This window comes from Rhinatrema bivittatum, chromosome 3, assembly GCF_901001135.1.
Source record: "Rhinatrema bivittatum chromosome 3, aRhiBiv1.1, whole genome shotgun sequence".
Taxonomy (NCBI): Eukaryota; Metazoa; Chordata; class Amphibia; order Gymnophiona; family Rhinatrematidae; genus Rhinatrema; species Rhinatrema bivittatum.
Window position 1 is genome coordinate 229,504,795 of NC_042617.1, and position 23,235 is coordinate 229,528,029.

Genomic DNA, 23,235 nt, shown 5'->3' on the forward strand with positions numbered 1-23,235 from the left:
TTGAACGTACTGATAGCCCGGTGGCAATGGCAGTAGGGAAGGAAGAGCAGCGGGAGAGAACGGGAGCACGCGACACACCTGCCGGTGCTTGGCGACACACTGGTGTGTCGCGACACACCGGTTGAGAAGCGCTGATATACAGGACAAGGCAGAGTAACTACCTGCTAAAACTCCATGTCAACATGATGTAAGATGCCTGGGTGCACTCGCCAAAAGCGAATGCTTTGGGCATGAAATGAGCAGGCGAAAGAGATTTCATCTGGATAACATGGAGAATGGTACAGGTGCTCGCACAGGTGGTGTTCACTTTGCTGCATCAAAATGTCACTTTTACAAAACACTTGCTCTGGAAGGAAGCATGTAGCTTATCTTTATAATACATAGCCAATTGTTTCTGACATTTATGTTGTAAATATAGATGGCAATAAGGATTTGGGGGACATTTCAGGGGAATATAGATGAACTACCATACATAAGTTGAATGTATATGCAGTTCACATCTTTAATGTTGAGTTATGGATACTAAGTTGGAGGGAGATGAATAATATGTGTGCTGAAGTGGATGTTCAGTTATGATGGGGAGGAAGGGGATCAGTGCTTGATCACATCACAGAATTCCTTACTCTCAATAGGAGAGTCGTGGATGTCTGCAAAGGGGTGGGGAAGGAGGTGTTCATAAGGGGGAGGCAGGGTGTGAGGGATGGAGAAGGGGAAAAGGTTTGGAGTTAGACAAGGAATTCCTGAAGAGAGTGTGATAGGAGGGGAGGTTGGAGGGGACCTGTTTCAGGCCAGGGAAAATTTTGGGAGACCTTTCTGAGAGTTAGGGGTAGATTTTCAAAGGGTTGTATGCGTAAGATACATGCACAACCCCCGAAAACCTACCCCTGCTTCCCTCTGTGCACGCCAAACCTATCTTGTATAGGCTCGGTAGCGCGTGCAAGCCCCAGGACACGTGTATGTCCCAGGGCTCGCAAAAAGGGGCAGGGCGTGGGCGGTTGGGGGGCGGGGCAGGGCAGGGCCTGAGCCTCCAGGCAGAGCGGACATTTGCCGCTGTGTCCAGGATTGTGGGCCGGCCATTGGCCGGCAGGCGTAACTTCAACAAAGGTAAGGGGGGGGTTCTAGGTAGGGCTGGGGGGCAGGTTAGGTAGGGGAAGGTGTGGGGGGGGGGGGGGCGGAAGGAAAGTTCTCTCCGAGGCCGCTCCAATTTCAGAGCGGCCTCGGAGGGATGGAGGCAGGCTGCGCGGCTCGGCACGTGCAAGTTGCACAATTGTGCACCCCCTTGCATGCGCCGACCCTGTATTTTATAACATGCGTGCGGCTGCGTGAATGTTATAAAATCGGGTGTAGATTTGTTCGCGCCGGGTTGTGCGAACAAATCTGCACCTGCGCGCAGGTTTTAAAATCTGCCCCTTAGTGTCTAAGCTGGGGGACACTAACTCATATGAATTTTAATATTATATTCAGTGGTATAGGATGTTTTTTGTTGATATATGATGCCTACCACTAGAATAATTTTGTGGCATATGGGCTGTGGTAAAAAGGTATAAGTTGCTGAGGAATCTGAAGAGGTTTAGGGCAGTCATAGCATTTTTGCAAGAGACAAAATTGATGGATGAGGAACATGCAAAGGTGCATAAGCAATGGGTGGGGCAGGTATTTTCTGCTGCCTCTGGACAGGTAGGGCAGGGGTGGCTATTTTGATAAATCAAGCTATTCCATTTCAGATGGACAGAATAATCCAGGATCCCATGGGACTTTTTGTCATTGTGGAAGGCCTCTTATTTTGCTCCCTATAGTGTTAGGTAATGGGTACACTTCAAACATTTACTCACATCAATTTTTTGTACATTTAATTTATTTTTATTTATTTAGGAGCTTTTATATACCGAGGTTTAGCAATTAGCCTTCACCCCGGTTTACAGTAGAACAAATTGTTACATCGAACTGGTAATGGAACATAGTAGGACATAGTAGGACAAATGGAACATAGTAGGACAAATATTACATCGAACTGTTAAAGGAAAACTGTTAATCGCTTGAACGAGGAACGCATAATGGTCAACTAAGATTTATAAGCAGCCTAAAACTGAAAACAAATTTCTAAATACAAGACTATAAAACAGAGAGCTATGCACGGATGGGGGGAAAAAGGAGGGAGGGGTAAGGAAAAACGGACGGCGGGATTATTAGATCATTACATCGTTATAGGAGCACGTTATGAGGGGACAGCGGGAGGTGGAGAGCGGTGTAGCGGGGAGGTGTGAAGGGGGAGGAGAGCAGTAGGTAATATTAGTGTGATCATCCGACATGGAAATTGTTGATGGTGGAGTTAAGTCGTTTAGCCCACGCCATCTCTGAACGTTTGGCTGAATATCCATGTTTTCAGTTCTTTTTTGAAGGATTTGCTGTCGTTCATTGAGATTAGGTATTGTGGTAAGGAGTTCCATAAGTTTGGTCCTGCTATGGAGAAGGCTCTGTTTCTAGTGCTCGTAAGCTTCGCCATGGGACGTGAGGGTATGTCTAGGAGTAGTTTGTGGGCAGTTCTGGTGTTTCGTTGAGGTTTGTGTTGTTGGATCATGTTGTTGAGTGTAGTGTTGTCCTTTTTGTATATGGCATTGTGCACTATTGTAAGGGTTTTGAATTTGATTCTCTGCTCGATAGGGAGCCAGTGAAGACTTCTCAAAACAGGGGTGATGTGTTCTGATTTTCTTTTGCCGGTTAGGACTCTGGCTGCGGCGTTTTGCAGCAGTTGCAGTGGTATTTAATTTTCTTGCACAATATTTTCACATACCTATAGGGCTGGGAGGAGATTTTAATGTTACTTATGATCCAGTTATAGTTAGATACCCTATGAATCCCTCATTATCTATCTCTCTAATGAAGGATATCCATTATTCATGCAAATCTTTTATTCTTCTGGATGTGTGTCATAATCTTCATCCCATGGAGCGAGGTTACACATCTCAAGGGCGCATGATTCTCATGCTAGAGTGTATTACATATTGCTGTCACTCTCAAGTTTTTCAAAAGCTGGAGGAGCAGAGGTGGGCCCTCTAGAAATTTCAGATCATGCGCTGGTATGGATGGATTTGGAGGGGTTTGGTTCCCAAGCAGCCTCTCATTTGTGGAGGTTTCCTAGGTAGCTCTACAAGGATTTACATTTTCAAGAGCATTTAAAAAAGAAATGGAAGGATTTTGAATATTTTAATCAGCAATACCATAAAGAACCATTGTTGTCTTAGCCTCCAGTGAGGAGGTAGATAAGGTAGATGATACTGAGATTGTTGAGAGCAACCCCTGGAAGAGCAGGCAAAGTTGATGGAAAAGCTGATCTTCTTGAAAATCAATCCACCTTTACTGGCTTTTCCAGAATTTCCATACAAGTGGCAGGATGACTGAAAGGACCTTAGGAGTCTTGCTGCCATATCCCAGACTTTAAATCACAGGGGGCTTGTTGCCACTCTACTTTTCTGTTCTATCCCTTATGCTACATCTTGAAGATCTTGCTATCCGTCAGCCATGTTGCCATACCCCAGACTCTACACCTTGGAGAACTTGCTACTACTCTTTCTTGCTGTTATACCCCTTATGCTACATTTTGGGAGCCTTACTATCACATCCTGATGTACCATCTTTGAGGTCATGCTGCTACTCAGTTTTGCTGCCATTCCCCAGGCTCTACACTGTGAAGGTCTTGATTTCACCCTTCCTTGCTGCTATACTCCTTACACTACACCTTGGGGACATTGCTGCCACTTTGCCTTGCTACTGTATCATTAATGTACCACATTGAGGGTCTTGCTGCCATTCAGCCTTACTGCCATACTACAAACTCTATACCTTGGGATGTTCTTGCCATTGTTGGTAGCTGCTTTGCACCTTTCATGGTGCCTTGGGGTGTTCATGCCACTCTTTGGGGCCGATGCAAAAAAAAGCATGGGGAGCGCCATGCTATATTATAATTAGGGGGGTCGCAGTTACCGGCGATCTGCTGCTTATGAACACCAACGCTAATAAACTCGGCATCGGTTTTCATAACGCAGCATATTGGCGTCGGTCTTCTTAATGCGGCCAGCTGAGTTTTTTTTTAACTTTTTAGAGAAGTACAAAAAAGCATTTTTTTCTGCTTTTCTGTACTTCTTTTCAATGCGCTCAGCTATTAACGCCTCCTCCAGGCAGGCGTTAATAGCTGAGCGAAAAATGTGTGTCTGAGAGACACACTTATTTTTTTTGCTTTTCGAGTGAATGAGTAATAATTTCATTCACATGCATTTGCAATTGATGAGCGCTATCCCATTCACTCCGTGTCGGACATGCGTTAAATAGGCACTAATCCCATTGCATTGGAGGTGGATTGGTACCTATTTAACCCGCGTCTGACTGGGGGTTATATAGTGCGCTCAGTTGAGCGCACTGTAATGCATTGGCCCCTTTATGTTGCTTTGTCTCTCTATTGGTACCTTGGGGGTTTTCCTATAACCTTTTCTTCTTAATTCCCCCTTCATGTTCCCCTTTCATGGTGCCTTAGGACACTCTTAGTGCCAACGTGCCCCTTTTGTGCTGCCTTCGAAGGTACATATCTCTGTTGTTGATGCCCTCTTTTGAAGCCTTGGATTGTTCTTGCCCCTCTTGCTGCTCCTACACTTTTGCCCCTTTATGGTACCCTTAGTCTATTTATGCCACTTTTGGAGTCACTCTACCATAGTCTTAAGCTCTTGGCATTCTTTTCCCCCTTCTGATGATATCTACCCATGTTTCATTAGAATTGATTAGAAAACCCCAATTCTGAGCTCCCTTATTGACTTTAATGAAAACAAAAAATGAATGGAAGAATAAACAAAAAAAACGTTTTTGCTTGAAATGAACCAAATGAATGGAGGCAACTTACAAAACAAATAAATGAACCATAATGAAAAATTTGCCTTTGGACATCCTTACAAAATATGATGAAGTCAATATTGAAAAAGGTTGTAGGCCGTTAGGGACTTAGTCTAACAAAACAATGGATTTCAAAATCACATTGAACAGACTAGGTCTGATTTAAACAGATAAATTTTACCCAGACTCATTGGGAGCATTTTAGGCCAAACATAGCCAGATAATTATCAGGGTATCTCCAATATTCGGAGTCATCCAGATAAGATATCATTTCATTTCTTATTTATATATCGCAAATACCAAACTTACAAAGCAGATCAAGGCGGTTTACAACAAATATTCCCAAACCATCCCTTCTAGCTATCAATTAAAAGAACTTTCTCCTATTCTATCCCCTATTCAGATATCTTCAGTCACACTGTGAGGCAATTCTAAAGTTATCCAGGTAAACTTACTCGGATAACTTTGGGTTTGCCTAGGTATATTCAGTGACATGGTGTCACTGCTGAATAATGTGGGATATTTATTAATATCCTAGTTTTTGCTCCAGAATTAGACTGAATTCACTGTAGTTAAAAATGAGTTCCTCTTATTATTATCTGTACTTACAGGAAGAGTGCTCAGCCAAGAATGAAGAAGTAATGCTCCTCCAAAAGACAGCCCTGGTTCTCCTCAGAACTAAGAAAGCTCAAACTCCAACTAAGACAAAATGAGGCTAAATGGCGCAAAAACCCAGGAAACAACACCCTTTCAATCTACAAATCATCTCTGCATCAATACAAAGCAAGCACCTTAAGATCCAAGAGGGACTACTACGCCTCGAAGATACACGACCTTGTATTCGATGCCAAAGCCCTTTTCAGCTATGTATCCAACCTTACACAATTAAATCAGTCAGAGATTGCACATGACCAAGCTCAATCGAAAGCGGAAGAATTAGCTCTATTCTTCAGCAACAAAATCAACAGTCTTCTATCTCAGCTCCCCTCTAACCCCACTGTTCCACTAACCACTCCTCAACCCTCAATCAACAACACTCGATTAGAAGAACTTGACACAACCTCATCCATTGAGATCCAAGGAATTCTAAAGAAAATGAAACCTTCCTCTCACCCTTCAGATCACATCCCAGCGAAACTACTACTATCAATTCCAGATTCTATCTCCAAAACCCTGGCAGACATCATAAATTGCTCCCTCACACAAGGATTCTACCCTGACAACCTCAAACTAGCCTCACTCAAATCCCTTCTCAAAAAACCAAATCTTGACCCCAACGATCCTAACAACTTTAGACCGATAGCTAACCTTCCCTTCATAGCCAAGATTATGGAAAAATTGGTAAACTCACGACTCTCAAACTACATTGAAGACAATAACCTACTATTCCCATCACAATACGGATTCCGTAAAACCTTAAGCACGGAAGCCCTCCTCATCTCCTTGACTGATCACATCATCCTAGGCTTAGACAAAGGACAAGCCTTCCTTTTGATCCTACTCGACCTTTCATCTGCATTTGATACGGTCAATCACTCCCTTCTCATCAACCAACTAACAGCCATAGGTATTTCAGGAACTGCCCTATCATGGTTCAGAACCTTCCTCAGCAACAGAGGATATAAGGTTAAGATTCATAATAAAGAATCCTCACTTCACCCCGCATCAGTAGGAGTCCCTCAGGGCTCATCCTTGTCTCCTACCTTGTTTAACATTTATCTGTTACCCTTATGTAAACTTCTCACGGACCTCAATCTCAAACACTTCCTCTACGCTGACGATATCCAGGTCCTGATCCCCATCAAGGAGTCGCTCGCAAAAACATTGTCTCACTGGGAAACCTGCCTCCAAAATATCAAACAGCTTCTCACAAGCCTCAACCTGATACTAAATTCATCAAAAACAGAACTTCTACTCATCACGCCAGAAAACAGCTCCCTCACACCCACTCATCCAGCCTCACCAAATACTACACAAGTGAGAGACCTAGGAGTCCTAATTGACAATCACCTAAACCTGAAAGCTAACATCAACAAAACCACCAGAGACTGCTTTTATAAGCTCCAAGTGCTGAAAAGAATAAGACCTCTCTTCCACACACATGACTTTAGAACGATTCTACAATCAATCATTTTCGCAAAGCTGGACTATTGTAACACCATCTTGCTTGGTCTCCCTTCATCACACACCAAACCACTGCAAATGGTCCAAAATGCCTCTGCCCGTATACTCACTAACACCAGGAGAAGAGAACACATAACCCCTATCCTGATGGGCCTCCACTGGCTGCCCATCCACTTCAGAATAATCTACAAGGCCATTCTCACCATTTTCAAAAACATCCATCAATTAGCCCCAATTGATCTCCATATCCCACTACGATTACACAACTCAACAAGACCGACAAGAGAAGCTTACAAAGGAACACTTCAAGTACCTCCAGCTAAAACTACCAGACACATCACGCTTAGAGATCGGGCCTTCTCCACAGCCGGTCCAACTATATGGAACTCCATTCCCCCAGATCTTAGAATGGAACCCAGCATCTCAATCTTCAAGAAAAGACTCAAGACGTGGCTGTTCACACAGCCCTTTCCTAACTCCAACATTATTTAACTTCCATCAATCAACACACTTCGCTAGTATTAGCATTAATAGCCTCCTCTTACAATGTTGTTATATTTATATAATTATCTGATCTACATTTCCCTTCTTACTCCAAGTTATTGATTTCCTTGTTACATGTAACTGCTTTTCTGCACTATTGTTCAAATTGTAAAGTTTATTATAATCGCACCCCTGTTTCTTGTGAACCAGCATGATGGGACTATCGTCTTGAATGTTGGTATATAAAAAAAAACTTAAATAAAATAAATAAATAAATAATCTTGGCAAACTCAGTTACAGTTCTTACTTATATATTTTTCTTTCACTTCTGCTTTATGCCAAACAAGGATAGTTACAGAGATTAAACAAATCAAATGTCAATAATAATACGCTCATGATATTTATACCATTTCCCAGATATGCTTATTATTTACCAAGAATTCAGAACTGCATCAAAAGCCTGATTGGTTAAAAAATGAGAACTTCACCAAAAATATTCACTAGGCTAATAATTATTAATTAGTCATGAGCTACGCTTTCCCTATGCAATGTTCCAATCTTTTTAGAATTAAATCATGACTGGTTATCACTGGTTTTATCGAATTTGTGTTTATGGCTTGTTTATGCTTTGCCCCTTAGCTTGCTTTTAGGGTCATTCATCAAAATGGTTATGGTGTTAACGCCTGTGATAATGTGCTAACGTATGTGTTAACACCATAACCCATGTGATAGTTATGTTGCCACATGGTGTGAATGCAAATTTTTTGAAGGGGAGGGGTTTGAGTGGGATTAATGAAAATGTTTTTAATGCTGCAAATAACTATACCTTTTTTCCTGGCTTTAACCTGTGTGATACGTCTGAAATGGCCATAATGCAATTTGTGATAAAGATAGCAAATTGTGTTATGGCCCTTTCTGGTCTTGGGGAGGGGGAGAGGGAGAGTGGAGTGAAGTGGAATAGAGTAGAGAGCCTCTAGGGAGACCTTTACAATATTCAATGATTTATATCACTATAGGAGGGCCAGCTAATAACTCAAGGTAAGGTTTTGGTGGTGGTTTAGGTTTTGGGGCCAGTTTGACATGCAGAGTAAGACGTACGAACAGCACAGTACACTTCAGTGAAGATTTGACATAATTCAGAGTGAGGAAAGTCTCACAAAGATGAGATTTCTACACAGGGCGAAAGAACATTGTATAAATCTCATCTTTGGGATACTTTCCTCACTCCAAATGATGTCAAATCTTCATTGAGGTGTACTGTGCTGTTCGTACGTCTCACTCTGCATGACAAACTGGCCCCAAAACATAAACCACCACCAAAACCTCACCTTGAGTTCTTAGCTAGCCCTCCTATATTGTTATAAATAATTGAGTACTATGAAGGCCTTATAAAGAGTCTCTCTCTCTCTCTCTCTCTCTCTCACAAAATACAAGTACTGCAGGGCACCAAAACTTTAACACACTCCACAATACCCTACCTATGTGAAGCACATGGTGCATTAAGTCTAAAATTATCATAAACACACCCCTTTTTCTTACCACGGGCATTATCCATGCGAAATGATAGCATTTTGATGAATCTAGGGGTTGTGATGTACTGCCTTAAGTCATCACTGCAGTATATGAAGGGATATTAAACTCTTCTGTGTAGCCTCAGCATTGCCATCCATAATGCATCACTACATTAGGGAAGCTAACCAGAAATTTCTACCTTCCCCAACAATATCCAGTTTAAGTTACCTTGGTAAGTTTATCGAGGTAATTTACCTAGACAGCCCACAGCTGAATATTGAGGCCAATATGACATTATTTCTTTATGCTTTGGCTTGGGCCAGCATTAGGATGTTGCCAGAAATAACTGAAAACATAATGAACTTTTGATTTACCTTCAGTCTTACCTAGTACTCTACTGTCGTCTGTCTTGCTTTAATCCAAACAAATGCAAAATCATGCTTTTCAGATGCTGACTCCAAGGGCCAAATAGCATTTTGGAAGGAAAGAACTAGCAGTCATAAAAAAGAAAGGCAACCTGGTAGGTCATCATCTCTGATGACATTGAGGAAGCTAGTCAGTATGTTCATGATTAGAGGTATCATTATTATAAAGAAAGATGTAATACTATCTCTGTAGAAATCTCTGGTGATACACTGTGTTCACTGGTTCTGATCACCATATCTATACAGTATGTTGATAAGGAATATACAGCGTTATATTAATAGTACAGTGCTTCCCTTATGTTGAACACATTTTTGAGTGCCTTATAAGACTTTTTAGCTGTGGTGTCTTCTTCTCATGCCTCGTTATAAACTAGGAGGCACATATTCAGATGCTGTGCAACTAGGCAAGTTAGCCAGATAAACGTATCCAGCTGACTTAATTTATATATTAAGCAGTATGACTGTGCCACTGAATATATCCAGCTATCCTAATTATCTGGCTAACTTTAGGATAGATGTATGAGACGTCCAGACTTAACTGGATAACTTATCTGGCTAACTCGATTTCTCCCAGTTACATCCCAAAACACCACTGACTTATCCAGCTAAAATTTAGCTAGATAAGTGCCCAAATATTCATATAGCTGGAAAACCTCTGCGTTATCTAACTAAATGCTTCTGAATATGGACCTTATGATATTTTTCAGAACAGTGTACCAGTGATGACTCCTTCCTTTGTTGTAGCAAAGTTCTCCATGTTGTGAACCCTAGTGGATTCATATGGATGTGTGAATTCTGCTGCATAGCTTGTGATGAATAACTTTAAAGTGTGGTGCAAATTCCTGTTTTAGAAAAATACAAACCTACCATCCCCATCAATATCTACAGAGCAGGCATCACCCTCTCCATTGTTATCTGTGTCAGTTTGAGAAGGGTTGTGTACATAGGGGCAGTTATCACAACGATCACCAACTTCATCCTTATCATAATCAAACTGGCGTGGATTGTACAGAAGTGGACAGTTATCCTACAGAATAAGAATATAAGATTTTGAACAACTATCAGTTTGGTTCCCAGGTTGTTAGTTCATTTTATGCAACACTGCTATTCTATTTAGGAATTAAAAGAAAAATCTATATTTTACCTTAAAGATAGTATTGCTGCTTTAAGATTTAAACATTTTTCTTTAAAAAGAAAATACAAATTCTTCTTAAATAAGGGACCCTTAGCCCTTATTCTCACTGGTCAACATTTATTTTGCTTCTACAGTATGTTATTTTAAAATATGAGATACGGTACTTAACATAGTTACTAGGGATGTGAATCGTTTTTCAACGATTTAGATTATTGTCCTGATAAGGTTTAAATCATCATTAATCGGTAAAGACTGCGATACAATAGAAATTCCCCCGATTTATCGTGAAAAATCGTTTTTTTTGTGGTTAGTGCGCGCTAACAGAAAATGATACAATTTGACACTTTTCAGGTCAGTTAAGGTCAGTTTAGGAATGAATATGTATTCCTATTGGCTGCCCTCTTATTTATTCATGTTACCAAGGTTCCCACTGACGTGATGGTTTAATATATGGGGGATGGGAAATGGAAATGGTTGGTAGCTTGACAAAAAAAGTAATGTGATCAGTCAATGTGACTAGAACTTGTGCCCTATCCCTGATACCGGGAGTGTTGTGATCTTCCTGCATGCAGTGCTGTATCCCTGATACCGGGAGTGTTGTGATCTTCCTGCATGCAGTGCCCTATCCCTGATACCGGGAGTGTTGTGATCTTCCTGCACGCAGTGCCCTATCCCTGATACCGGGAGTGTTGTGATCTTCCTGCACGCAGTGTCCTATCCCTGTTACCGGGGGTGTTGTGATTTCCTGCATGCAGTGCCCTATCCCTGATACTGGGAGTGTTGTGATCCTCCTGCATGCAGTGCCCTATCCCTGATACTGGGAGTGTTGTGATCTTCCTGCATACAGTGCCGTATCCCTGATACCGGGAGTGTTGTGATCTTCCTGCACGCAGTGCCCTATCCCTGATACCGGGGGTGTTGTGATCTTCCTGCACGCAGTGCCCTATCCCTGATACCGGGAGTGTTGTGATCTTCCTGCACGCAGTGCCCTATCCCTGTTACTGGGGGTGTTGAGATCTTCTGCAGGCAGTGCCATATCCCTGATACCGGGAGTGTTGTGATCTTCCTGCATGCAGTGCCCTATCCCTGATACTGGGAGTGTTGTGATCTTCCTGCACGCAGTGCCCTATCCCTCATACCGGGCATGTTGTGATCTTCCTCTCTGCACTGCCCTGTGCAGGATCTCGAGAGCTGTGATCTTCTACCTTGCAATGCATTATCCCTGATACCGGGAGTGTTGTGATCCTCCTGCATGCAGTGCCCTATCCCTGATCCCGGGAGTGTTGAGATCTTCCTGCATGCAGTGCCCTATCCCTGATACCGGGAGTGTTGTGATCTTCCTGCATGCAGTGCCCTATCCCTAATACCGGGAGTGTTGTGATCTTCCTGCACACAGTGCCCTATCCCGATTACCGGGGGTGTTGTGATCTTCCTGCACACAGTGCCCTAGCCTGGTTACTGGGTGTTGTGATCTTCCTGCACACAGTGCCCTATCCCGGATACCGGGAGTGTTGAGATCTTCCTGCATGCAGTGCCCTATCCCTGATACCGGGAGTATTGAGATCTTCCTGCATGCAGTGCCCTATCCCTGATACCGGGAGTGTTGTGATCTTCCTGCATGCAGTGCCCTATCCCTGATACCGGGAGTGTTGTGATCTTCCTGCACGCAGTGCCCTATCCCTCATACCGGGCATGTTGTGATCTTCCTGCATGCTGTGCCCTATCCCTGATACCGGGAGTGTTGTGATCTTCCTCTCTGCACTGCCCTGTGCAGGATCTCGAGAGCTGTGATCTTCTACCTTGCAATGCATTATTCCTGATACCGGGAGTGTTGTGATCCTCCTGCATGCAGTGCCCTATCCCTGATACCGGGAGTGTTGAGATCTTCCTGCATGCAGTGCCCTATCCCTGATACCGGGAGTGTTGTGATCTTCCTGCATGCACTGCCCTATCCCTAATACCGGGAGTGTTGTGATCTTCCTGCACACAGTGCCCTATCCCGATTACTGGGGGTGTTGTGATCTTCCTGCACACAGTGCCCTAGCCTGGTTACCGGGTGTTGTGATCTTCCTGCACACAGTGCCCTATCCAGGTTACCGGGGGTGTTGTGATCTTCCTGCACGCAGTGTCCTATCCATGATACTGGGCGTGTTGTGATCTTCCTGCACGCAGTGCCCTATCCCTGATACCGGTATGTGTGCAGGAAGATCACAACACCCCCGGTAACTGGGATAGGGCACTGTGTGCAGGAACATCACAACACTCCCGGTATTAGGGATAGGGCATTGCATGCAGGAAGATCACAACACTCCCGGTATCAGGGATAGGGCACTGCTTGCAGGAAGATCACAACACTCCCGGTATCAGGGATACGGCATTGCATGCAGGAAGATCACAACACTCCCGGTATCAGGGATAGGGCACAAGTTCTAGTCACATTGACTGATCACATTACTTTTTTTGTCAAGCTACCAACCGTTTCCATTTCCCATCCCCCATATATTGTCAGTGGGAACCTTGGTAACATCAATAAATAAGAGGGCAGCCAATATTCATTCCTAAACTGACCTTAACTGCCCTGAAAAGTGTAAAATTGTATCATTTTCTGTTAGTGCGCACTAACAATAGTTAGTGCGTGCTGACTTCCTGTTAGTGCGCACTAACTCCCGTTAGTGCGCACTAATCGGAAAAACCGATTTTATTTTACTAAAAAATCGTGCCAAACATGATTTTCTTCTCCTGCCAGACGATTTCGATCGTTAAGACGATCGGGCACACGATTCACATCCCTAATAGTTACAAATGTAGTAACTAAAGTATTTGATTTACTAATTCAAGAATAACACAGCTGTATTGTTTCTTTAATTTACCTTTTCATCATCTACACCATCATCATCATCATCCTTGTCACAGGCATCACCAGTGCCATCTTTATCAAAGTCCTCTTGTCCAGAATTAGGAAGCATGGGGCAGTTATCCTATAAAAAAAATAGTTTACCTTGAATACTCTTAGCACAAAAGTCAAATTGAAAGGAAGTGCCGAATATGTTTTGGTGGCTATAAAATTCAATGTATAGCTTATTTTCAAAATTCAACTGAAATTGTTTTACATAACCTCTACTGTTGCCAAAAATAGTTTTTCTTTGATTCTATACATTAGCAAATTGAAATGACATTTCAGGTTACTGAGCATCCCAAGAACTTCACATGTTATTGTGAATTCCAAAGTCAAATAAAGTCATTCAACAGAGAAGTCATTGTTTTAAACTAGATATTTGTTGTCAGCAGAATGCAACAGTTTGGGAGACCATTAATAAGACACATAAGAAATGCTATACTGGATCAGACCAAAGGTCCATCAAGCCCAGAATCCTGTCTCTGACTGACAGTGACCATTCCAGGTTACATTTACTTGGCAGGATCCCAAAAATTAGATCCACAAATTTATAGGACTAAGGAAGGTTTATGAACTTTTCCTCCAGAAACTTGTCTAAATCCAGCTATAATAACTGTTTTCAACACATTCTCTGGCAACAAGTTAAGAACATAAGAACATAAGAAATTGCCATGCTCGGTCAGACCAAGCATCCATCAAGCCCATCATCCTGTTTCCAACAGAGGCCAAACCAGGCCACAAGAACTTGGCAAGTACCCAAACACCAAGATGATCCCATGCTACTGATGCCAGTAATAGCAGAGGCCATTCCCTAAGTCAACATGATTAATAGCAGTTAATGGACTTCTCCTCCAAGAACTTATCCAAACTTTTTTTAAATCCAGCTACACTAACTGCACTAATCACGTCCTCTGACAACAAATCCCAGAGCTTAATTGTGCGTTGAGTGAAAAAGATTTTTCTCTGATTAGTCTTAAATGTGATACTTGCTAATTTCATGGAGTGCCCGCTAGTCCTTCTATTATCCAAAAGTATAAATAACCAATTCACCTCTATATGTTCAAGACCTCTCATGATTTTAAAGACCTCTTTCATGTCCCTCCTGAGCTGTTTCTTCTCCAAGCTGAACAGCCCTAACCACTTCAGCCTTTCCTCATAGGGGAGCTATTCCATCTCCTTTATCTTTTTGGTTGCCCTTCTCTGTACCTTCTCCATCGCAACTATATCTTTTTTGAGATGTGGCGACCAGAACTGTACACAGTATTCAAGGTGCGGTCTCACCGTGGGGGTGATACAGAGGCATTATGACATTTTCCGTTTTATTAACCATTCCCTTCCTAATAATTCCTAACATTCTATTCGGTTTTTTGACTGCTGCAGCACACTGAGCCGATGATTTCAGAGTATTATCCAGGATGATTCCTAGATCTTTTTCCTGGGTGGAAGCTCCTATTATGGAACCTAACATCGTGTAACTACAGCAGGAGTTATTTTTCCCTATATGCAACACCTTGCACTTGTCCACATTAAATTTCATCTTCCATTTGGATGCCCAATCTTCCAGTCTTGTAAGGTCCTCCTGTAAATTATCACAATCTGCTTCAAATCTGATAACCTCGCTCATCGTATTCCTTTCCAGTTCATTTATAAATATATTGAAAAACACCGGTTGAAATGCAGATCCCTGAGGTACTCCACTGTTTACCCTTTTCCACTGAGAAAATTGACCATTTAATCCTACTATCTGTTTCCTGTCTTTTAACCAGTTTGTAATCCATGAAAGGACATCGCCTCCTATCTCATGACTTTTTAGTTTTCTTAGAAGCCTCTCATGAGGGACTTTGTCAAACACTTTCTGAAAATCCAAATACACTAGATCTAAAGGTTCTCCTTTATCCACATGAAGCAGATTTGTTAGGGAAGACTTCCCTTGGGTAAATACATGTTGACTGTGTTCCATTAAACCATGTCTTTCTATATCTCTATAATTTTGATCTTTAGAATAGTTTCCACTATTTTTCCCGGCACTGAAATCAGGCTCACTGGTCTATAGTTTCCCGGATCGCCCCTGGAGCCCTTTTTAAATATTGGGGTTACATTTGCCACGCTCCAGTCTTCAGGTACAATGGATGATTTAAATGACAGGTTACAAATTTTAACTAATAGATCAGAAATTTCATTTTTGAGTTCCTTCAATAACCTAGGATGCATACCATTCAGTCCAGGTGATTTGCTACTCTTTAGTTTGTCAATCTGGCCCACTACGTCTTCCAGGTTCAAAGTGATTTGGTTCAGTTCATCTGACTCATCACCCTTGAAAACTATTTCCAGAGCTAGTATCTCCCCAACATCCTTATTAGTGGAAGCAAAGAATTCATTTAGTCTTTCTGCAATGGCCTTATATTCCCTTAGAGCCCCTTTAACCCCTGGTCATCTAATGGTCCAACTGACTCCCTCACAGATTTCTTGCTTCGGATGTATTTTAAAACCTTTTTATTATGAGTTTTTGCCTCTACGGCCAACTTCATTTCAAATTCTCTCTTCACTTGTCTTATCAATGTTTTATACTTAACTTGACAATGCTTATGCTTTTTCCAATTTTCTTCAGATGGATCCTTCTTCCAATTTTTGAAGGATGTTTTTTTGGCTAAAATAGCCTCTTTTACCTCACCTTTTAATCATACCGATAATCGTTTTGCCTTCCTTCCACCTTTCTTAATGCGTGGAATATATCTGGACTGTGTGTCTAGGATTGTATTTTTAAACAATGTCCATGCTGTTGCACGAGTAACAGTGGACCCTTGAGCCGGCCTGATGGAGAGAGAAGGTGATGGAAGAAGAAGTCTCCGTGGAGAGAATATAGACCGGGAGGCGGATGCTGGTTGGGCGAGGAGAAGCTCTTCACCCTGGAAGCCCGGATCCCCTCGGGAAGAGCCCTTGAGAATCCGAGCCACTGGGACTTAGGTGATTGAAGAAGATGACTTCACCCTGGAAGTCTGAGACTCCTCCGGGAGGAGCCCGTAGGAGCCCGGACCACTGGGACTGAGGCAAGCAGCAATCTGAAGAGACGGTCCGAGATCGAGGCAGGTGGCTGGCGAGCAGAGTCAGAGACAAGCAGAAGTCAGTACCGGAGGAGCAAGCTGGGAGGATCGGGAAGGTACGGAAGTTGAACCTGAAGCGGGAATTGGGACTGGAACTGAAGACAAGGTCCGAACCCAGAACTGGAAATGGACAGGATCTGGAACTGAAGGCAGGATCCGAACCTGGAACTGGAACTGAAGAAGGAATCCGACCCTGGAGCTGGAACTGAAGACAGGATCCGAACCTGGAACTGGAGACAGGATCTCAAGAGAATACAGACAACGTCCGCAGCACACTGCAACAGGAATGCAAGTAACCTTGTTGCAAGGCACTGGCTGAAGGCAGACGCCAGCCTTAAATATCTGCCGGCGTCTGACGTCACAAAAGGGGCGGCCCGCAGTCCGGCGGGAAAAGGCCTTTAAATCGCTCCCCCCTTGTGCGCATGCACGCCTAGGAGGGGAGGGGCAATATTCCAAGACTCAGCGGCGTCTCCCTCGTGGTGACGCTGCCGAACAGGCCACGCAGGTCCACCTGGACGTGGTGAGTGTCGCTCGAACCCAGGCCCGAGGAGTGGTGCTCCGGCAGGCAGACCCTGGACCCCCGGAAAGAGAGGTAAGTTCCCAGTTGCCAGGGCTACGACCGGGACCACAACACATGCCTGTTGAACACTTTTAAAATTTGCAGCTGCGCCTTTCAGTTTTTTCTAACTATTTTTCTCATTTTATCAAACATTCCCATTTGAAAATTTAGTGGTAGAGCTGTAGATTTACTTATTTTCCCCTTCCAGTTATTAGTTTAAATTTGATCATGTTATGATCACTATTGGCAAGTGGCCCCACCACCATTATGTCTCTTACCAAATCCTGCATTCCACTAAAAATTAAATCTAAAACAGCTCCCTCTCTCGTTGGTTCCTGAACTAATTGCTCCATGAAACAGTCATTTATTACGTCCAGGAACTTTATGTCTCTAGCAAGTCCTGATGTTACATTTACCCAGTCAATATTTGGGTAATTAAAATCTCCCATTATTAGGGGTGTGCATTCGGTCCCTACGTATTGGCAATCCACAACGGATGTGGCCATATTCATTGTATTCGTGGGGAAGCAAAACTTATCGCGATTCCCCACAAATACACGAATCTTCGCCGAATTATTCGGCCACCTAAACCAATTTAAACAAACCCCCCACACACCCTCCTGGCCCCCTCCAAGACTTACTAAAACTCCCTGGTGGTCTAGCAGGGGGTCCGGGAGACATCCCCTGCACTCACACCCTCAGCGCCTGTTTCAAAATGGCGCCGATAGCCTTTGACCTACTATGTCACATGGGCTATCGGTGTCATTGATCAGCCCCGTCACATGGCCATCGGAACCATCTTGTGCTCCTACCATGTGACAGGGGCTGACCAATGGCACCGGTAGCCCCTGTGACATATTATGGGAAAAGGCTATCGGCGCCATTTTGATTACTGGCAGCCGACGGTCCAAGTGCAGGAGGTCGCTCCCGGACCCCCGCTGGACCACCAGGGACTTTTGGAAAGTCTTGGGGGACCCTCCTGACCCCCACAAGACTTGCCAAAAGTCCAGCAGGGGTCCGGGAGCGACCTCCTGCACTCCGGCCATCGGATGCCAGTGCTCAAAATGGCACCGATTGCCTTTGCCCTCACTATGTGCCCCCAAGACTTGCCAAAAGTCCCTGGTGGTCCAGCGGGGGTCCAGGAGCGACCTCCTGCACTCGGACCGTCGGCTGCCAGTAATCAAAATGGTGCCAATAGCCTTTGCCCATACAATGTCACAGGGGCTACTGGTGCCATTGGTCAGCCCATCACATGGTAGGAGCACAAGATGGTGCCGATGGCCATGTGACAGGGGCTGACTAATGGCACCAGTAGTCCCTGTGACATAGTAGGTCAAAGGCTATCGGTGCCATTTTGAAACCGGCACCGAGGGTGTGAGTGCAGGGGATGGCTCCCGGACCCCACGCTGGACCAACAGGGAGTTTTGGTAAGTCTTTGGGGGGGGGGGGGTCAGGAGGGTGGGGGGTTGTAGTTAATTTAATTTTAGTGGGGAAACAAATAGAAATCAACGTATTAACGAATCGAGGCGCCATACGGCAGAATGCAATGTATCTGCCCCCCGACGAATCCGAATCCGGAATGCAACCTATGGTGTCCCTCTGCACATCCCTACCCATTATTACTGCACTGCCAAATTGGTTAGCTTCCCTGATTTCTCTTAGCATTTCATCATCTGTCTGACCATTTTGTCAATGTGGATGGTAGTATACTCCTATCACTATACTCTTACCCAACACACATGGGATTTCTACCCATATGGATTCTACTGAGCATTTAGTCTCTTGAATGAAAATGCCACACCCACACCAAGTTGATCCTCCCTATCCACAGTTTAATAGGGTGCTGAGTGAAAAAATACTATTTACAGTACATAACCATTCCCTATTTACCTTACCCACGCCACTCATGATTTTGTAGACCTCTATCATATCTCCTCTCAGCCATATTTTCTCTAGGCTGAAGATCCCTAACCTCATAGGGGAGTCATTGCATCTGATACATCCCCTTTTATCATTGTAATTGCCCTTCTCTGTATATTTTCCTATTCATTTATATCTTTTTTGAGATAGGGTGATTAGAAATCAAGGTGCGGTTGCACCACATTTCAATACAGAGGCACTATGGTATCCTTGGCTTTATTTTTCATTCCTTTCCTAATAATATATATTTGCTTTTTTTGTTTGTAATGGTTCTCAAAGACATTCATCGATATTTACCGTTGTCTTTTAGAAGTGTTTGCATCAGTTTGAAACTTTATTTGCTTAAATACAAATGATGGAATGAAGCTATACAAGTGACTGCAAATGATTGAGAAGACCGGGTGCTCACCATAAAAATTCTTGGTCCGACGCCGACTGGCTTGCTGATGCAGTTCACTTTCACAATAATATCTAAGTAGTTTTATTGTCTTCAGATTATAAAACCAGTAAAAGCCCATTAAACTCAACATACTGCTCCCACTTCTCTAGCAGAAATGCCTTAAATTCAGTATCGGTAGCAAGCCACTCCGGCATGCGCCATTGAAACAATGAAGGCAAACTCGTGGATTCTCCCATAGTGCAGAGGACGGGGCAGTGATCTGAGATAACTAAATTCCCAATCGCAGCAGTCTCGACTATGGGGAAAAGGGTCTCCGAGATTAACATGTAATCAATTCTGGACTTAGCTGAATGCGCCCTAGCATAATGTGTATAATCCCTTTCATAAGGGTGGAGTGCCCTCCACACATCTACAAGCTGTAATGTACGGCATAAAAAGGATATACCCTTTCCCTTACCCAAAGGTGAAGTAGCAGTTGTTGAACATTTATCCAACAAGGGATCCGCTAAACAATTGAAGTCACCAGCTAAGATAACAGAAGCAGAACCCGCCTCTGATACCCGCGCCACCAACTGAGCAAAAAAATTATGATCATATTTATTGGGGCCATAGATGGATGCCAGTAAAATAGGGGCACCATATAAGACACCCTTAATTATTATGTATCTCCCCTCCGTATCTGACCATTGCGATTCCAGTTGGAAAGGAATAGAACCTTTTATTAAAATAGCAACACCATTTCGTTTGCTGGTCCCTGAAGAAAAGAAAACCTGAGCATACCCCTTTTTATTTCTCAACTTATTATGTTCACTGTCTCCCATATGTGTTTCCTGTAAGAAAATGACATCCCCTTTGTCCTTGTGACACCGGGTAAGCACTTTTTCTCTCTTTACCGGGGTGCCCAAACCTGCAACATTCCAGCTCAAATAATTCACTTTAGGTGCCATGGCATTACGTGTTGATGATAATGTACATTAAAGCAATTGTTACATTTAGAACCAAACTTACCATTAGGACCAGCGCAGCCCCTTTGAGCACACCCCCAGTACATGAAAACAAAGCAAAATGACAATGCATGACTCCAGGAACTACCAGACATTGAAAGAGCTTCCAACCCCCCATCAAACAGCATCCCCATTGCATAGTTAGGATTCATCCCTTGTACCCGCTGCCATTTGGACCGAAAACTCCCCTGAGCACCCCTTTCCCCTTCCCTCCCGCCCTCATCCCCCCCCAATTCCCCCCACACCATTCATTCCACATCTCCTAAGTCTCTCAGTAATGAGAGTAGGAGCCAGAACATGTGATCAGGTGACCACCTCAGAATTGTAAATCAAATATAAGCAGAGATCGGCATCCGATCTAAAATTCTCAAAAATGAACACTCTCACTGGGAACTGAACCTGAAATAACAGAAACAAGAATGTCAAATCGATGTAGGGAAATGCCCTCGATGTAGTCCGCTGAAATTCAATCTGAAAATGCAGAAAACAGAACCATCACTTCATCAGTGTTTCCGCAATAATGATACTTAAGGGCAACCCCCCCCCCCCCCGGGAACGCTCCAGGGGTACTAAATTAAGCACAAAACCCCAGGCGAAACTCAGCCAGCCAGGTCCCAGCCAGCGCAACATAGATACAGCTTGTAATCTTCAGAACTCACTGCCTAGAAGTAGGCCCCGGCATCAACTCAAGCTGAAGCTGCCTCCCCAGTGCTCTCGCCAGACAGAAGGAGAGCTGACTTAAGGTACTTTTGCGCTTCGGGGGCAGATTCAAATGCCTGTGTCTGACCGTCGTGCCAAATGCGTAATTTAGCCGGGTACTGCAACGCGAACCGCACTTGTTTGACCGCAAGCTGCGAGCACACCGGTCCAAATTCTTTTCGTTTCGCCGCCACCCTCGCCGAAAAGTCTTGGAAGATCCGAACTTGCTCATTTTGGAATTTAAGAGGGGATAGCTTTCGAGACGCCTGCCAAATCTTTTGCCTGTCCGCAAAGTCCAAAATGCGAGCGATTACCACTCGAGCGCGCTGATTCGGGCCAGCCTTATTGCCCAGGCGATGGGCCCGTTCTATTTTTAAGGAGGTTAGCTGCTCCGAGATGTTTAGCACTGATGGAAGCCACTGGGTAAGTTGGACCGCCAGGTCTTGGTCCGGTATAGTTTCTGGGATCCCGATGAAACGCAAATTGTTGCGTCTTGAACGGTTTTCCATGTCATCTATGCGATCATCTTGGGCCTGGATCCGTTTCTCCATTTTGAGAATTTTGCCTTCCGTGGCTAAGGCCTCGTCCTCTACCACCCCCACTCGAAGTTCCAACGTTTCAATACGCGGCAGGAGTTCAGCCAGCGCGGTTTGTAGCGTAGTTAATTGTTCAGAAATTTTATCCAGCTTGTGAGCCAAAGCCGCTGTGACCGCTTTTGTTAAGGCCTCTATCGCCTCTTCATCCGCCAGGCCAGCGGTCGATTTCTCCGTCGCGGCGGCCATTTTGTCATCTCCCGGCTTAGATTTTTCCTTGTCCTTTTTCACCAATTTGGGAGGCATGGTGACCGGCGATTTGCTCATATAACGATCGATATTCATAGGCAGAGTTCACAGGTGGTCAGGTGAGCCGTGAAAGCTGCAGATGCCGTAGATTTGTAGAGGATCTCGAGGTGGTCACCTGGAGCTGGGGTAGACACGTCTATCCCAGATCACCACATCACGTGACTCCCCATATATTTGCTTTTTTGACCATAGCTGTGCACTAGGCCAAGAATTTCAAAGTATTATCCACAATGACTATAAGATCCTTTTCTTTTTTCCATTATTACTGTATATTTTAGTATTTTACCTCTCCTTTTAACTCCCTCCTCCTCCTCATACTCTATTTAAACAATAATTAGTGATTTACTGCATACATTTTAATACATTCAGACCGATTCAGTAAAAGTCACGGGATACCGGGCGAGCACCCTCTCCGCCGGTGCGCGCACAGGTCACTCTCCTGTGTGCGCGATTCAGTATTTAAATGAGGGCCCGCGGTAAAAAGAGGCACTAGCATCCCTAGCGCCTCTTTTTTGACAAGAGCGGCGGCTGTCAGCGAGTTTGACAGCAGACGCTCAATTTTGCCGGTGTCGGTTCTCAAACCTGCTTACAGCCACGGGTTCGGAAACCAGACATCAGCAAAATTGAGCGTCAGGTTTTCAACCTGCGAACCGTGGGGTTTTATTTTACTTTGGGACTTCCGATTTAATATCACTATGATATTAAGTAGGAGGGTGTACAGAAAAGCAGTTTTTACAGCTTTTCTGTATACTTTCCCAGCGCCAGCAGAAATTAACACCTACCTTTGGGTAGGCGCTAATTTCTGAAAGTAAAATGTGCGGCTTGGCCCAAATCACACGGGAAGAACTAATAGGGCCATCAACATGCATTTGCATGTTGCGGGGGCTATTAGTTTCAGGGGGGTTGGACGCGCATTTTCGACCCCTTACTAAATAAGGGGTAAAGCTAGTGCGTCAAAAATGCGCGTCCAAACACGGGTTAACAGTGCTGGAGCGCACTGTACTGTATCGGCCTGATAGTTACAGAGTAAATTATGGTAGATAAAGACCCAAATGCCATTCAGTCTGTCCAACATGTTTTTTAAGGTTGAAACTTCAGCTTCTTGCAGGTTACCCCCATGCCTTCCATTTACAATTGTAACTGCTGCTCTGTGCAGATTACCCTCATGCAGAAATGTAACACCAAAAGTTCATTTCTTCATTTCCATCCTCTAGCTACTAGAGATCCTCTGTGTTTGGCCCATTCCCTTTTGATTTC

The 23,235-nt window shown here is 43.9% G+C and overlaps 1 protein-coding gene across 1 annotated transcript in view; it reads right to left on the reverse strand.

The window, feature by feature from the left end:
* Positions 1–23,235, reverse strand: part of THBS2 (thrombospondin 2) — a gene marked incomplete in the record, with an annotated part of 874,147 nt that overhangs the window by 316,816 nt on the left and 534,096 nt on the right. Inside the window, 2 exon segments of the mRNA XM_029594286.1 lie at positions 10,290–10,449; positions 13,428–13,535. Coding sequence (XP_029450146.1) covers positions 10,290–10,449; positions 13,428–13,535 — 268 coding nt within the window.